The 18409-nt window shown below is 50.8% G+C and overlaps 1 protein-coding gene across 3 annotated transcripts in view; it reads right to left on the bottom strand.

Annotated features, from left to right (window-relative positions):
* Nucleotides 1-4286: 4286 nt before the first annotated feature.
* The window catches only part of SERAC1 (serine active site containing 1), a 34609-nt gene continuing 20486 nt past the window's right edge, over nucleotides 4287-18409 (bottom strand). For all 3 annotated transcript variants that reach the window (XM_078880343.1, XM_078880345.1, XM_078880344.1), the window contains exons 13-17: nucleotides 16150-16250; nucleotides 15175-15272; nucleotides 11415-11597; nucleotides 10395-10538; nucleotides 4287-8809 (exon numbers count right to left, since the gene is read on the bottom strand). In XM_078880343.1, the coding sequence (XP_078736469.1) occupies nucleotides 8625-8809; nucleotides 10395-10538; nucleotides 11415-11597; nucleotides 15175-15272; nucleotides 16150-16250 (711 nt within the window). In that variant the 3' untranslated portion in view covers nucleotides 4287-8624. The remainder of the gene's footprint in view (nucleotides 8810-10394; nucleotides 10539-11414; nucleotides 11598-15174; nucleotides 15273-16149; nucleotides 16251-18409) is intronic.

Here is an 18409-nt window from a genome sequence, read left to right as displayed (position 1 = left end):
GTCCATCGCCCGCTGAGAAGTGGACTCCATCGTCGACGCACGCAGCACGCAGCACACGCACGCAGCACACCGCACGCACCACACCGCACGCAACACCCCGCACGCAACACCCCGCACGCACCACATCGCACGCAGCACACCGCACGCAGCACACCTCACGCACCACACCACACGCAGCACACCGCACGCACCACACCGCACGCACCACACCGCACGCACCACACCGCACGCAGCACACCGCACGCACCACATCGCACGCAGCACACCGCACGCACCACACCGCACGCACCACACCGCAACACGCACCACGCCGCACTCCGCACGCACCACGCCGCACGCAGCACACCTCATGCACCACACCGCACGCACCACACTGCACGCAGCACACCGCACGCACCACACCGCACGCAGCACACCTCACGCACCACACCGCACGAACCACACCGCACGCACCACACCGCACGCAGCACACCGCACGCACCACACCGCACGCAGCACACCGCACGCAAAAACCGCACGCACCACACCGCACGCACCACACCGCACGCACCACACTGCACGCAGCACACCGCGCGCACCACACCGCACGCAGCACACCGCACGCACTACACCGCACGCAGCACACCGCACGCACCACACCGCACGAACCACACCGCACGCACCACACCGCACGCACCACACCGCACGCAGCACACCGCACGCACCACACCGCACGCACCACACCGCACGCACCACACCGCACGCAGCACACCGCACGCAGCACACCGCACGCACCACACCGCACGCACCACACCGCACGCACCACACTGCACGCAGCACACCGCGCGCACCATTATCAGGACGTGGGGGTGGATGGTGGTGGGAGGGTAACACTCGGGCAATCGGAGCAATCATCATCATCATCATCACCATCATCACATCATCATCACCATCATCACATCATCATCACCACCACCATCATCATCATCATCACCACCATCATCACCACCATCATCATCATCACCATCATCATCACCATCATCATCACCATCATCACATCATCACCACCATCATCACCACCACTGGCTCCGGAAGGGCTGTAATCGGGAAACGAGCGCATCAATGCCTCAGGGTAATCGCTTTGAACTTTTCACCGCGGCCACAATCTCGAGAATACGCCGATAGCTTTTAGAGAATAAATTAAAATAACCTTAATCACGCAAATAAGTCAGCGGTCGAGGGCTCCAAAAGGAAACTGAAGGCACCGTCGTCGTCAACATCAAAGCAAGGCGGTGACGCTGCATTCAAAGCGTGGGTTCGTGATTTAATCCGCCGCAAACCACGGCCGACGCAGCCCGTGGCTTGCACGCACGGACTTCTTTCGCGCCGTACTCACTGCACACAAAGTGCTTGCCAAACGTGAACCACAGTACCTCGCTGCTGATCACGTCAAGGAGCGTAAACCATCACGTGAACTGCGGTCGCAGCAGCGGCTATTGGCTGGCCATCGAACAAAGAAGGACCACCGCATTGCGTGCGTTCAGATCAGAGGTCGCAACCGGGTACCCGATACCCGTACCCTACCCGATACCCGGCTACCCGTACCCGGCCGGGTACGGATACCCGTTTGCGACCCTGGTGCGGCCGGGTACGGGTAGGCCATGAGTCACTGGTGAGTCACCGTTTGTCACTCATTTCCCAACGTCTTGTCTCTTCTCACAATTCAAGTTCCTAGAATCAACCCACCCGCGCCTGCAACATGGCTTCATCCCAGAGGTCGCAATCGGGTACCCGATACCCGTACCCTACCCGTACCCGGCCGGGTACGGGTAGCCGGGTATCGGGTAGAATACGGCTACGGGTACCCGTTTTCAACCCTGGTGCGGCCGGGTACGGGTAAGGAATCAAAACCCGTTTGCGACCTCTGGTTCAGATGCGTTTCTGTGGCCGTCTGGAACGCTCTTCCATCTGATATTAGGAAGCCACTGGAGCTATGCACCTGTAAATGATCATCTCGATTGACAAACGCATTTCTTCAGAACTGCTTTTTGCGTTTAGTTTGTTGTCCTTTCGCCCGCACCTCCGATTAACACGGTTTGGCTACGTGCGGTGCGTGAAAGATGTTCAACGTGCATACCGTGCTAATTCTAGATTTGAAGTTTTCGCGACTGCAAGGATCCATACTCTTTGGTTTTTTCGGTAAAGTCACGTAAACCGAAATAAAACCAAAGAGTACGTAGCGTGCTCATCGGAGGTGCGATTTCTCACGGGCATTCCTCCCTTCGGAAGAAGGATCGACTCGTTCGTTCTCTGCGTGCGAATCGGCATCTCTAATCGGTCGACGATGCCATTGCCCCCCCCCCCCCCCCCGTCAAAACAGCCAACTCAACGATGAACCCTGGGGGATGTTTCTACTCCCGCACTTTCAGACAGGCTGACATCGCAAAAGCCGCCTGCTTTGTCCACGTTCAAACATTCGCGGTTGAGCCGAAACAGATTTGTGACTTTGAAGGGGTTTTGTTTTTGGTGCTTTCCTTGGGGATAAAATAAAATAAAAACATTGGAATCATCTGTGTAAGTTGTCCGTCTGTAACAGAAGTGGGGAGCGATGGTACAGTGGTTAAGCGCGTCGGTCTACAAACTCAGCGACCCGGGTTTGCATTTCCGCTCACAGCCATCACCAGTGACGATTATCTGAACCGGTCCTCGGCTTCCCCTAGGTCGACTCAGCCTAAAATTTACTTTTCTGTTTGCGCATAGTCACTTTAAGATGTTTTCTTGTTCATATTTTAGTTTTTGTTTGTTTGTTGCGGTTGCACCCGATTCAAGAGCCGAATGGCTCACAGGGCTACACCTAATAAATGAAACTGAAAACTGAAAAGTACCAGGTGCGATGTGTAAAAATATCGCCACTAGGGAGAAGAGGCGTGGTGCCGGCCACCCACCCCATCGTGTGCCGTGCTTCATAGGTGCTACTCGCTAACAGCACTCGCCCCAACAGTCTGTTCAGGCTGTACCGGGTTAGGGCCAGTCCCTGGTGTTGGTGGTCGTGAGCGGGAATCGAATGTCAGTCGATGAGTTCATAACGCAGCGCGCCAACTGTTACACACACTACCGCTCCCCACTCAAATTGCACAACCGCCATTCGTCAATTAGTGGCGGTGACGTCACCACGGTGCTTGTGCCAGGCTAGGTGCACTTTGAGGCCACGTGAAGTGTCAAAGGCTCGCTGGCAGGTCACGGGACAGACTCAGGTGCCATGGGTTTACTGGGATTACTGGTAAATACCACAGACACACACACACATAAAAAAGCCCAACCGTGGCTTTAAAATACACAAGTACATCTTAGTCCGGAGAAAACATGAATCCCTGCAGTCACGAAAGCTTTAAATCGAAATTTAACCGCCACTACGGGGTGGGATTCCACATAACTTTGAGATCATCTTCTTGGTTATTTCGGTAAAGTCACGTGACTTTACCGAAAGAACCAAGAAGATGAATCCCTGCAGTCACGACAGCTTTAAATCGTAAAGTAAAAAAAATGCTCGTTTGAGTAGAGACCCGTGGGTGAAAAGATGTTTACTCCCTCGCTTGGCATGCAGGAGGTCGTGGGTTCGATCCCAGCCTGTATATTTGGAGTTTGCGTGTTCTCTCCCGTTGGTCGAGTTGATTTTTCTCCGGGTCCTCTGATTTTCCCCTCCACATTTAGAATCGACATCGCAACGCGTTTCGCGTGTTTGACCACTATCCATTTCCACGTGATGAGCCACTTCGTGGAGCTATCATTTACGGCAAGGTCGTAAGTGAAAAACAGCTCTATAGGTAAAGTGGGCTTTACATGTGCAGAGGAGTAAAATGGGGACGTGACGTCATGTGTGCCGTTCAGTGCGATGACGTCACGTCTCCTAGGGTACTTAAGGGATACCCCGTGACGTAAGCGGGGTCACTGTGGGAACGGGTAGAGTAGGAAGGGTGAAGAGGGAACCAGGGGTAGAGAGAGGGATCGAGTGGTGAGTCTGGGGAGAAGCCGGTGGTAGCCGTAGAGGTGCTTCTCTCTCCGCTCGGTGGAGTCGGCAGAGTCCACGATCCGACACGAGAGAGAGAGACCGGAGCTAGCCGGCAGGGACCCGGACTCAGAGTAGGACCCCTAGCCCCTGGGAGTTGCGTACCCTGCTGTGTAATATTGTAACAGCTTTAATAAACCCTGGCGAAAGCCCTTAACTTACCTCCGTCTCCGAGTGCGTCCGTCGGAACTTCTCTACACATGGTAAAATATAAAGCAATTGTTAAGAGTTGCGTCCAAGCTCATCATCAGAGTACACTTTGGCACAGAGTACGTTTATTGCTGTCAAGGGAAAACACGAAAAAAGCCCTCTCCAGTTATGAATTCACGCTTAAAATCGTACAATTTACAACAATCACCACCGATCCAAATTTGCACTTTGATTTTCAGGCGGCAAAGAGACAAATAAACAACAACAAAAACGGGGCAGTGGGAACAACCCGACTGAATATCCCCAGGCAGTGAAGCACCTCGCCTGGCTTTGTCAACCACCGAATCGGCATTTCCCGCAAAATCGACCTGAAGCTGGATTTGTCCCTGAACAGCCCAAATTAAAAATTCAACATTCTGTCCATCGGTCCACTTGCAATCGACACTGTATCTCACCAGTGGTGTGCAGGGTGTCCTCCTCCCCGCAGCGGTATCATTATTCAGCGATTAAAATTAGGGCAGCGCTTTGAACTGTACGGTTAGAAAAATCGTGTTAATACTCTTTGTTTTTTTCGGTAAAGTCACGGGGGTTAAAAAATAAAATAATTAATTAAATCGCGACGTTTCGGAGGCAACACAAGCTTCCGTCTTCGGGTGAAACCGTCACAGCAAAATTGCTGTATCAAGTGACCAAGTGATACGGCAATTTGGCAAAATTGCTGTATCAAGTGTTACGGCAATTTTGGCTGTGACGGTTTCACCTGAAGATGGAAGCTTGTGTTGCCTCCGAAACGTCGTGATTTAATTTATTTGTTTTCTTTTTTAACCCACGTGACTTCACCGAAATAACCAAAGAGAATGAATATCCTTGCAGTCACGAAAGCTTCAAATCTAGAATTTCGTGTTAAATTTAACTGGGACCGATATTTTACAGTGTCCTCGCATATAAACGTCTGGCAGCTCACCAACATTGGTTCGAGCAAAACCTGGCTCTGCTGATGAGACAATTAATGTCGAAGCCAGCACTTGCCTATGAAAAATCTGGCATTTTATCAACATTTTTCAAGCAAAACCTGACTCTGCTCATGATGAGACACCGGGTGTTTGTGTTAAAATGAAAACATAAAATACGTTTATAATTATTCACACACCACACCACGTGGGTGCATAGTGTTAACTACGAATGTATGTGCGCGTGCCATTACGTGGATTTTCTCTGTGGCATGCGACACCCTGGGCAACCCTCGCAAACCAGACGTTCCAACTCAGCGGATTATCCCGGTCAAATGATGCAATCCAACGTATCTTGCACAAACCGCAGCCGAATACTAATTATTGAAATCAAAGTGACATCCTGCTCATGTGAGACAATCGAGGCGGTGCTCATCCGTTGCTTACAACCCTGAGCCAATGGTGGAAATTCCATATTCCTATGGCGGGGGAGGAGGGAGGGGGTGAGTCAATCCGTCGCTCAGAGAGACCCACAGGTTCACACTGAGAGCTGTAGAGATGGTAGCGTCACACCATACCACTACTCCCGATGCAATCATCTGGCTCATTAAGCAGCTCAATGTAAAATGTCGCTGCTCTACGTTCACATCGGCCGTACGAAAAAGAAGATGGCCGTACGAAAAAGAAGATGGCCTGTGCGCACAGCAACTGTATATTTTTTTAAAGTAAAATAAGCATAGGGTGACCCGGGTAGAGGAGGGCAAAGCCTTTGCAAGGCACAAGTCAGTGGTGCTGCGAAAGTTTAATTACCGATTGCAGTGCCGTACGTTTCCCTATAACGTGGTAGTAGTTGCGTTCCGGCCGAATACCACGTTGTTCAAAAATCGGGGTTATAATAAAAGTGTCGGGTACAGAAAAGTCCGCGATAACGCGCGAGATGCGTATGCAGGCTGGGTAGCGTCTCGAAGCATCCAGCAGCATCCCACTGCCTTGTGCGTTGCCACGTGCCGAGGCAGCCCCACAACCGCTTGTTCCGACTCGCGCGTTGTCATTCCGTTCACTCAATCGCGTTGTATCCAACTCGCATCCGCGTTATAACAAAAAATGTGTCCCCGAAGACATTCATCGCGCTGTATACAGTTCGTCTTGTGAAAACACGCGTTATAGGAGAACAGACTGTACAGGAAAAAAACAAAGCACTTGCCCCACCCGCGGCACAGGCTGAATAGGGGCCTGCGCACAATATTACAGGTAGGAACAACAGGTTCCACACTGCCCACCAGGGATTATCTGTCTGCCTGTCGTGCATACGATAACCTCCAACACGACTACGGTATCCAACACGGATCGCACGAATGCGCTGTCCAACCAAGTTCCTGCCTGCCCACTCCAAAGGAATGTGCTTACATCGCCATGCAAAGTGCCATCGGTCGACTGCACGAAGCACGCACATTTCGTACGCGCGGCCACGGTCAAAGCGTTCGGGGGGAGATCAACACAACCTGCCAGTCAGGAACGCCGGCCGTTCGGGTGAGCGAGTGTCGTGTGGCACTGCACTTCTGTTTGGCCATCGCAACTACACTCATGTGCGGTATTGCCACGTGTGTACGTTGAACTTGTTTCGCACCTTCTTGGTTCTTTCGGTAAAGTCACGTAGAAGAAGGGAAATAATAAAATAATAAAACATAATAAAATAATTCTCACGACGTTTCGGCCACAACGCAAGCAGCCGTCCTCAGGTGAAGAACAGGTCTGTCGGAAAGACAGCGTCTGAATGAAACACCACCAGGCTTGGAGCGTATATTTAAGCTGGGTTGGAGGGGGAAGAGCGCCTTGACAAAAGAATGTGCATATCAAGAGGAATTTTGCATATTTATGGGAAATGCAGATATCGGATTAGTCACTACTTGTGGAATGCGTAGGAGGTGGGCGGGGGTTTTCCCTTCTACGTGACTTTACCGAAAGAACCAAGAAGATGAATCCCTGCAGTCACGAAAGCTTTAAGTCGAAAACAAAAATTTGTTTCGCACCGTATGTAGCCAACCGTGCTCATCGGAGGTGCAAAGGAAAGAGAAAAAACTAAACGCGAAAAGCAGCCCTCAAAGAAATTCGTTTTCAATCTAGATTTTAAAAATGCATAGCTCCCGGTGGCTTTCTAATATCGTGCAATGCAGTGGTAGCAAGTGCACTTTAAGCACATAGCCTTGGTTCCTAGGAATACATAGCGGTGGGGATAGGCGTCTGAATATGGCTATGGGAGAATGGCTTCTGTGCTGAGTAAACAGGTTTCTTTAAAACCACTAAAAATGTATAAGATGCCGCGTGACTGTTCCAGTGGGCCATCCATATAAGTGCTTTCCATACAGGATACATTACTGCAAAGATGAATATTGATTCCAGTATCAGCTGCTGTCAATTACCCGCGTTCCATGTATTTCCACTTGATCCTTCTCACACTAGCAATGTCACAGGATGAAGTATCCATTCGCAAATCCGGCTGAGCAGTGCCAGATCGCTCCGTGTGAAGATAACAGCTGACAGAAGTTTATATTACAAAGCTACCTCTGAGATCCCGTCTTCAAATGATATTCTGATTCACACACAGAATGGCCCACAGAAGCAAATAACACAGAGCCACGTTTGAGAACCTTTCTTCAAGTGATACTCTGGTCCACACACTCAGTAGAGGGTGACCTCTTTCCCAACTCGCTCTGCTGTATGAGTGGCCGTCGCGTGATGCCGGTCGAACAAATATTCGAATTCTCAGAGCTGGAATTAAACCAAATTAAATGAAGAACCAAAGTTAATGTGACAATTTGTTTTCAACAGTGTGTGAGCGTGAGTTGACACACACACGCATCACGCTCACACACACACAAGATGTTACGTGTGTGCAAACTCACACTCACTGTGCAAATTCACACTCCCACATCACGTTGGCTGTGTGTGCGCGCAAACTCACGCTCGCACACTCACATCACGTTAGCTGTGTGTGTGAGCAAATTACACTCACTGTGCAAACTCACACTCACACATCACGTTGGCTGTGTGTGTGTGTGTGAGCAAACTCACACTCACTGTGCAAACTCACACTCACACATCACGTTGGCTGTGTGTGTGCGTGCAAACTCACACTCACACAGACACATCACGTTGGCTGTGCATGTGTTTGAGCAAACTCACACTCACTGTGCAAATTCACACACACACATCATGTTGGCTGTGTGTGTGCATGCAAACTCACGCTCACACAGACACATCACATTGGCTGTGTGTGTGTGTGTCTGAACAAACTCACACTCACACATCACGTTGGCTGTGTGTGTGTGTGTGAGGAAACTCACACTCACTGTGCAAACTCACACTCACACATCACCTTACGCGTGTGTGTGCCTGCGCAAACTCATGCTCGCACAGACACACACACACACTTCACGCTGTCTGCATATCCTACGAAGCGTGAGAGTTCAGTTGACTGGTCACGTGATGCTGCTGCCGCCACCGCCGCCACTGCCGCCGTTGTTGCCGCCCTCTGCCCTTCCCTCGTTAACGCAGTCCCTGACGAAGTTCATCGTCCTCTGGTAGAGCAGAGACTCCCTGCTCGAGGGCTTGCACACGTTCAGGTGGTTGACGTCCAGCGCGACGAACTGCCCCACGCCCGGATCTGCAGATCGGACCCATCAGGGGTTTCTCCACTGAACACGAAACGCCTCGCCTCTTGATAATAGTTTTTTTACCCTTCTATCTGGCAACAAAACTGACACCTTTTTTACAAGGAGTCATGTTTGCATTGATCACAATACCTGCGGTCATAATGCAAACAAAACTCTGATAATGTATGCACTGTCCTTGAAGTTGATTGGTCCACACCCGAGACAGCTTTTCTTAGAGCCCAGTCGCACATGGTGTTGGACCAGACGACGCCAAAAGGTGTGGACCAATCAACTTCAAGGACAGTGCATACATTATCAGAGTTATGTTTTTTGTTTGCATTATGGCTGCAGGTATTGTGGTCTATGCAAACATGACCCCTTGTAAAAAAGGTGTCAGTTTTGTTGCCAGATAGAAGGGTAAAAAAACAATTATATTTTTTACTGGCAAATGAGGTTCCAATGGTGCCTCGCCTTTTCTTGAACATTGTGGACTGAGCAAACGGATGCCCCGCCGCCAATGGAAATGAATGGAAATCGATACTTGTATTCTGTGTTTAATATCAGCTCTGTATAAGCGGTGTGATATAGGCTGTGTATATACTCTATATATAATCTGTATATATATACACAAGGGCTGTGTGTATAGATATCAGCTGTGCATATACAGGCTGTGTGTATAGATATGCTGCGTGTGTAAATTAATAACTGTGTATATATATTTTTGATTTAAAGCTTTCGTGACTGCAGGGATTCATATTCTTGGTTCTTTCGGTAAAGTCACGTAGAAGGGAAACAATAAAATAATAAAAATATAAAACAATACAATTCCCACGACGTTTCGATTGCAACACAAGCAATCATCATCAGGTGTGAAAACCACAGCAAGAAAATGTGGGTACATTCCAGACTGTACACCATGCAAAAATTTTAAAAATACACTTATTTTTTTTGGGGGGGGGGGGGAGCTCAATAATGCATACATTTTTTGCACGGCAACTAAGCTGTGACGTCAAATCTGTCACGTGACCCCAAATCTGTCACGTGACCCACGCGTGTGGAAGCGTAACGCATTGTAGTGTAGCGGTTAGCGCTACACTACAATGCGTTACGCGGGAATCGAACCCGGCGACCCGAGTTCGATTCCCGCTCACGGCCACCACCGGTGACGATTATTTTAACCAGTCCTGGGCCTCCCCTAGGTCGACTCAGCCTCAAACGAGTAACTGGTGTGGTGTGTGAACATCGCCACTGGGGAGACAAAGGCGGCCGGCCGTGGTGAATCCAAGTCCCGGGCGAAGCCGGGTAGTAAAGCTAGTGTATTTATACAGGCTGTGTGTGTGTATATATGTAGGCTGTGTGTGTGTATATATACAGGCTGTGTGTGTGTATATATACAGGCTGTGTGTGTGTATATATGTAGGCTGTGTGTGTGTATATATACAGGTTGTGTGTGTGTATATATGTAGGCTGTGTGTGTGTATATATACAGGCTGTGTGTGTATATATATACAGGCTGTGTGTGTATATATACAGGCTGTGTGTGTGTATATATGTAGGCTGTGTGTGTACCAGCCGGGTGGGCGAGTGCACAGGTACCGGACGAGTGGAGAGGCACCACCAGCATGCGGATGAGCCCGTGGACGGGCGTCGCCCGCGTCTCCCCGAAGCTCAGCACACGCAGGCGGCGCCGCTGCACCAGCGCCGTGAACGCCGCGTGGAGCTCCTTGAGACGCGGAGAGTCTAGCGGCGGCAGCAGCAGCGGCAGTAGCAGTAGCATTAGCGGCAGTAGTAGCAGCAGGAGCAGCAGCAGCGGCAGCAGTAGCAGCAGCAGAAGGAGCAGCAGCAGCAGGAGCAGTAGTAGCAGCAGCAGCAGGAGCAGCAGTAGCAGCAGTAGTAGTAGCAGCAGTAGCAGCAGCAGTAGCAGCAGCAGTAGTAGTAGCAGCAGCAGTAGCAGCAGCAGTAGCAGCAGTAGGAGTAGCAGCAGCAGTAGCAGCAGCAGTAGCAGCAGTAGTAGTAGCAGCAGCAGTAGCAGCAGCAGGAGCAGCAGTAGTAGCAGCATTAGCGGCAGTAGTAGTAGCAGCAGTAATAGTAGCATTAGCAACAGTAGTAGTAGTAGCAGCAGCAGCGACAACAGAAGCAGCAGGAGCAGCAGCAGCGGCAGTAGTAGCATTAGCAGGAGCGGCGGTAGTAGTAGCAGCAGTAATAGTAGCATTATCGACAGTAGTAGTAGTAGCAGCAGCAGCAGCGACAATAGCAGCAGCACCAGCAGCACCAGCAGTAGCGGTAGCCGCAGCACAGACAATAGCAGCAGCAGCGGCAGCAGCAGCAGCAGCGGCAGCAGCATCAGTACCCGGCCGGGTACGGGTACGGGTACCCGTTTGCGACCCTGGTGTGGCCGGGTACGGGTACGGGTAGGCCGTGAGTCACTGGTGAGTCACCGTTTGTCACTCATTTCGGGTAGGGTATGGGTAGGGAACGGCTACCCGCACCCGGCCGGGTACGGGTACCCATTTGCGACCCTGGTGCGGCCGGGTACGGGTAAGGAATCAAAACCCGTGTGCGACCTCTGGTAGAAGCCACGATCAGCACGCCCCCCCCCCCCGCCGCCCCCCTCACCTCGGCCGAGCTCTTTGACCTCCACGGAGGGGAAGAGGAGGTAGCCGACATTGCGCGACAGTTCGGCGAGGCGGCTGCCCCGGTGTGGCACGCTGTAGAAGACCACGCCGCGGGTCTTCTCCACCACCTGGCGGAACTCCGGAATCCTCTCCGCATCCGACAGCATCTTCTTGACCAGCAGGCCTGGCGGCGAAGGCACGTATGTATGTATGCGCGTGCGTGCGTATGCATGGTGGGCATATTTCGCACCGTATGTAGCCAAGCATGTTAATCGGAGGTGCGGTGGGGACAGACAACAAACTAAACACAAAAATTGGTTCTAAAGAAATGCGTTTTCTATTTAGTGTAGTGGTGTAGTGTATAGTGTGTAGTAGTGTACTCTAGTGCGTAGCGTAGTGAGTAGAATAGTGTGTGTCGTTTTAATTTTACGTGACTTTACCGAAAGAACCGAAGAGTATAGTGTGTGTAGTGTCATGTATAATAGTGTATAGTGTAGTGCGTATGTATGTTGAACTTCTTTTGCACTATACGTAGCCAACCGTGCTAATCGGAGGTGCGGGTGAAAGGACAACGAACTAAACACAAAAAGCAGTTCTAAAGAAATTAGTTTTGAACCTAGATGATTTAAAAGTGCCTAGCTCAAGCGGCATCCTAATATTGGAAGGAAAAAGCGTTCCAGACGTCTGCGGAAGCATATCTGATGGCCAGCCGATAGGGGTCGAAGGTGAGGTCGTGGTTAGCCAGGCGGTGGGTCGACAGGGAGAGGCCGCGCGACGGAGGCTCGGGGAGCAGCAGCGACTGACGCAGGTCGCCCAAAAAAAATTTACTCGAACAGAGAGACGTGAAATAAAAGTGCCGTACTGAGCAAAAACCACAGAATAGAGATCAGGACAGAGACAGACAGATAGAGATCAGAGCAGAAATCAGAGCAGAGACAGACAGATAGAGATCAGAGCAGAAATCAGAGCAGAGACAGACAGATAGAGATCAGAGCAGAAATCAGAGCAGAGACAGACAGATAGAGATCAGAGCAGAAATCAGAGCAGAGACAGACAGACAGAGATCAGAGCAGAGACAGACAGATAGAGATCAGAGCAGAGACAGACAGATACCGATCAGAGCAAAGACAGACAGATACAGATCAGAGCAGAGACACAGATAGAGATCAGAGCAGAGACAGACAGATCAGAGCAGAGACAGTCAGACAGAGATCAGAGCAGAGACAGACAGACAGAGATCAGAGCAGAGACAGACAGATAGAGATCAGAGCAGAAATCAGAGCAGAGACAGACAGATAGAGATCAGAGCAGAAATCAGAGCAGAGACAGACAGATAGAGATCAGAGCAGAGACAGACAGATACCGATCAGAGCAGAGACACAGATAGAGATCAGAGCAGAGACAGACAGATCAGAGCAGAGACAGTCAGACAGAGATCAGAGCAGAGACAGACAGACAGAGATCAGAGCAGAGACAGACAGATAGAGATCAGAGCAGAGATCAGAGCAGAGACAGACAGAGATCAGAGCAGAGATCAGAGCAGAGACAGACATATAGAGATCACAGCAGAGATCAGAGCAGAGACAGACATATAGAGATCAGAGCAGAGACAGACAGACAGAGATCAGAGCAGAGACAGACAGACAGAGATCAGAGCAGAGACAGACAGACAGAGATCAGAGCAGAGACAGACAGATAGAGATCACAGCAGAGACAGACAGACAGAGATCACAGCAGAGACAGACAGACAGAGATCAGAGCAAAGACAAACAGACAGAGATCAGAGCAAATTTGTAATGAAATCTGGTAAAAGACCCCGAAAAATATGAACATCAAAAGACACCTAACAATATCTGTATGAATGCTTTTTCAGGAATTATCCCATGACTTCCGGAATACGTCTCACGTAGGAGTCATCACCTTTTCCACTGCAGACCAAACCGGGGCATGTGTCTCAGTCAGCACTGGGTCAATTATTGAAATTATTATCAGAACTGTGCAGCAAACTGAATAAGTAATATTAGTGGTTCTTTCGGTAAAGTCACGTAGAAGGGAAATAATATTAATTCCGAAAGAACCAAGAATATGAATCCCTGCAGTTACGAAAGCTTTAAATCGAAATGAATAAGTAATATTTACACAAACTTTTTTAAAAACACGCTTTTATGAAATGTACGAGTAATGGAAGAACTCCACGACTCCAGGAAGTGGCCCCGAAGCTTGCCATAGCGTAAGGGGCCGTGGCCAATTACAGCCAACGTCAGTTGACCGTGGACAATTAGACCCAAGCCGAAACATAACATATAAAAAATAATGTTTAAAGTTATATATTTTTTTAATGATAAAATATAGTATTGTCATCAGTATGACATAAGTATACCGAGTTTGCAGTCGATACCACATTGGGAAGTGGGTAAAAATTGAGTTACAAGATTTGAGGATACAACAAAAACAACAGACAGAGTGAGTTCAATGAAAGCGTAAAAAAAAAAACGAGTTCAACGTGAACAATACCGCTACCAGACCGGGAGGTGTCGTGTTGAAGTTTATTCAACCTGTGCAGATCAAACCCTACAGATATTAGGTGGCAACCCTAACATTACTTCGCCGATATCACAAATCATCATCTTATATCTCAACATTCTTAATAATTAACTAAAAGTGTCACATTTCATCTGTAGACGCCAATGTGCCACCACCGTGTATGTAAAGCAGGAAATCAGTAGAACCTGCAGAGCACACAACTAGAACTAGGCACAGAGTAAAGACCGATTTACCCACCCACTCACCCACTCACCCACCCACTCACTCACCCACCCACCCACTCACCCACCCACCCACTCACCCACCCACCCACCCACTCACCCACCCACTCACCCACCCACTCACCCACCCACCCACCCACTCACCCACCCACCCACCCACCCACCCACTCACCCACCCACTCACCCACCCACCCACTCACCCACCCACCCACCCACTCACCCACCCACCCACTCACCCACCCACCCACCCACTCACCCACCCACCCACCCACTCACCCACCCACCCACTCACCCACTCACCCACCCACCCACCCACTCACCCACCCACCCACTCACTCACCCACCCACCCACGCACTCACCCACGCACCCACCCACCCACTCACCCACCCACCCACCCACTCACCCACCCAATCACCCACCCACTCACCCACCCACCCACCCACTCACCCACCCACCCACCCACCCACCCACTCACTCACCCACCCACCCACCCACTCACCCACCCACTCACTCACCCACCCACCCACCCACTCACCCACCCACCCACCCACTCACCCACCCACCCACCCACTCACCCACCCACTCGGAACCAGGTTTAAATTTCCACAACTAGGTAGGGGTTAAAGGCTGATTTAAAGAGGTGCGTTTAACACGCAGCAGGCTTTCGCGACCAATATTATTCATATTTTGATTTAAAGCTTTCGTGACTGCAGGGATTCATATTCTTGGTTCTTTCGGTAAAGTCACGTAGAAGGAAAACAATAAAAGAATAAAAATATAAAACAATAAAATTCTCCCGACGTTTCAATAATACAAGATTATTCATAATAAACATTTTTGGGTTAGATCGCGTTATTTACAAATGTGTCGTAACCCTCCACAACAGCTACGACGACTGATTGCCTGAGAGCTTGCAGCCTCAGGTAAGGCGAGAAACTCCCCACGGCTCATCCTGCGTCAAGAGATGCGGCCCTGGTTGCAGGCGCGGGTCTCACCTCCCATGCTGTGCGCCACCCAGACTAGAGGGCGGTCTCCCACGCCCGCCAGCCTCAACTTCTCCAGCATCTCCACGCTCCGAGAAGCGAGCGAGCGCCTGCGATGACACGGCGGCAAATAACGACGCGGCAACGGTGACCGCGCGTACCGATCAAGCGGTCGGTCGGCCCAATGATTTGTAACGCGCGGACAAATTCAGCGAAAAGCGGTAAATTAAACTGAGAAGAAATGTCGATTTGCAAGCTTTCGTGACTGCAGGGATTCATCTTCTTGGTTCTTTCGGTAAAGTCACGTAGAAGGGAAGTAATAAAATAATAAAAAATAAAACATAATAAAATAATATCTTATTTTATCACGAGGTAGAAACACAAACAAATAAATAATAAAACATAATAAAATAATATCTAATGTTATTATGTTTTATTTTTATTACTTTATTATTTCCCTTCTACGTGACTTTACCGAAAGAACCAAGAAGACTTTTTTCGATTGTCCCATTTTGATAAAATAATTCTCACGACGTTTCGGCCACAACGCAAGCAGCCGTCCTCAGGTGAAGAAACAGGTCTGTCGGGGAGACAGCGTCTGAATGACACGCCCCAGGCTTGGAGCGTCTATTTAAGCTGGGTTGGAGGGGGAATGTGCGCTTTGACAAAATAATTTGCATATCAAGCGGAATTTAGCAGGTTTATGGGAAATGCAGATATGGGATTAGTACTACTTGTGAAGTGCGTAGGAGGTGGGAAGGGGGTTTAAAGTTATTATTACTTCCCTTCTACGTGACTTTACCGAAAGAACCAAGAAGATGAGAAGAAATGCTGTTAGTCCGGTCTTAAAAGCGCAAATTGTCGAGGATGAGCGGACTTAACTTTTGCCCGTTCCGAGGTGTCTGCAAGTTGCAGGGTGCGGGTCCCGTTCACCCCCGAACCTCGAAACGCCCGAACGGTTAGCGCTACCCGCGTCTGCATGTTTACCTGTGCTGCTCCGCTGGGCACTTGACCTTCCAGTCGCTCAGGTGGGTGTCGTAGTCCAGGCTCAAGATCCTAATACCCGGGCAGTCAGGTGCCAACCAGGCCTGACGGCACAAACACGCACGCACGCACGCCAGAGGTCGCAACCGGGTACCCAATACCCGTACCCTACCCGATACCCGGCTATCCGTACCCGGCCGGAGTGGGTGGGTGAGTGAATGGGTTTGTGGATGAGTGAGTGGGTGGGTGAGTGAATGGGTTCGTGGATGAGTGAGTGGGTGGGTGAGTGAATGGGTTCGTGGATGAGTGAGTGGGTGGGTGAGTGAATGGGTTCGTGGATGAGTGGATGAGGGAGTGGGTGGGTGAGTGAATGGGTTCGTGGATGAGTGAGTGGGTGGGTGAGTGAATGGGTTCGTGAAGGAGTGGATGAGTGAGTGGGTGGGTGAGTGAATGGGTTCGTGGATGAGCGAGTGGGTGGTTGAACGGACGAGTGGGCGAGCGATTGAGCCACCTCCATCGCTAAGGTGGTCCCACCTCCACCTCCGCAGGTGCCGGCCACGGTAAGCTCATGGTGGACCGTGGCGCCCTGCAGCTGCTGCTGAGGCTCTACCTGGCGCGGCGCGACCCGGCGCGCAAGGTGCAGCGCCGGGTCACTCGCATCCTGGGCAACCTGGCCGCTTGCCCGGAGCTGCACGGACAGATCCACCAATCCGGTGAGCGCACGCGGAACGACTCAGGGCCGAGCCACTCGCCGCGCACTTTGCCTCGCGACGCAATCGGCCCGGTGCTCGGGGACCAGAGGTCGCAATCAGGTACCCGATACCCGTACCCTACCCGATACCCGGCTACGGGTACCCGGCCGGGTACGGGTACCCGTTTGCGACCCTGGTGCGGCCGGGTACGGGTACGGGTAGGCCGTGGGTCACTGGTGAGTCACCGTTTGTCACTCATTTCCCAACGTCTTGTCTCTTCTCACAATTCAAGTTCCTAGAATCAACCCACCCGCGCCTGCAACATGGCTTCATCCCAGAGGTCGCAATCAGGTACCCGATACCCGTACCCTACCCGTACCCGGCAGGGTACGGGTAGGGTACGGGTACGGCCGGGTACGGGTATGGGTACCCGTTTGCGACCCTGGTGCAACCGGGTACGGGTACGGGTAAGGAATCAAAACCCGTTTGCGACCTCTTGACGCACGCATGGAGCACGGCTCACCAGGCACGTGCATGCTCACCGGCTTCTCATCCTCACAACCGCTCCCTCAACCACGGAATAGAATCATTGACATTTGGGTGCTGCTACGATTCATCCACAGCTGGAGGAAGGCCTCCCATAACTAGGGTTGCCACTTGTCCGGGTTTCACTCGGGAGAGTCTGGGGATCGGTGGCGTCGGCTCTCCACTGAGACGCTACACCATGGGTAACCGAGCCTGTACTTGTGCCAAGACGATGGAAGGCCACCTGCTGCCCACACCTGCGGTTAGCACGGTTGGCTACGTATGGTGCGAAAGAAGTTCTACAAGAAGTTCAACGTACACGCACGCATACGTACGTTCGACCGGCGAGCTCACAATCCCTGTTTAGGTCTTCTCTGAAGACTCGCCTAGCCTACTCTGTAACAACTACAGGGCCATCTCCCTCCTCAGTATGCCGGGAAAGGTCCTGGCAAGGATTATTCAACATCACCTTGCCAGGCAAGCTGAGGAGAGGCTTGCGGAGCCCCAATGTGGTTTCAGGAGGGGGCGGTCCTGAAGATGCCATATTTTCTGTCCGTCTGCTACAGCAGAGGTGTAGGGAATTCCAACAGGACCTACACCTCTGTTTCATTGACCTGGTCAAGGCCTGTGATACCATCAGTAGGCCTAGACTCTGGGTTGTTCTACATGCTTTCGGAGTCCCTAACTCTCTGCTCGCAATCATTAACGACCTTCATGATGGTGGGAAGGCTAGGGTAAAACTAAATGGTCAAGAGTCGGAGCCATTTCCTGTTTATCTTGGGGTGCGACAGGGATGTCCTCTCGCTCCCACATTATTTAACATCTATTTCGACCACATAGTTCATGAAGCCTTTGATGGCTGTACCGGAAGAATTTCAATCTGTAAACGATACAATGGGAGGTTGATCGATGCCCGGGTGCGGTCAAGGGATGGCTCCCTATTGCTCAAGCATGTTATGTATGCCGATGTTCTGGTGATTGCTGCTCACTCACAGGACGAATTGGAGGCGCTGCTAGTGAACCTGGAGTTTACCACTAAGAGATGT

The sequence above is a fragment of the Lampetra fluviatilis genome, chromosome 57 (genome assembly GCF_964198595.1).
Source record: "Lampetra fluviatilis chromosome 57, kcLamFluv1.1, whole genome shotgun sequence".
Lineage (NCBI taxonomy): Eukaryota > Metazoa > Chordata > Hyperoartia > Petromyzontiformes > Petromyzontidae > Lampetra > Lampetra fluviatilis.
The sequence above is the reverse complement of the archived record's forward strand: the minus strand, read 5'-3'. Positions and strand labels throughout refer to the sequence as shown.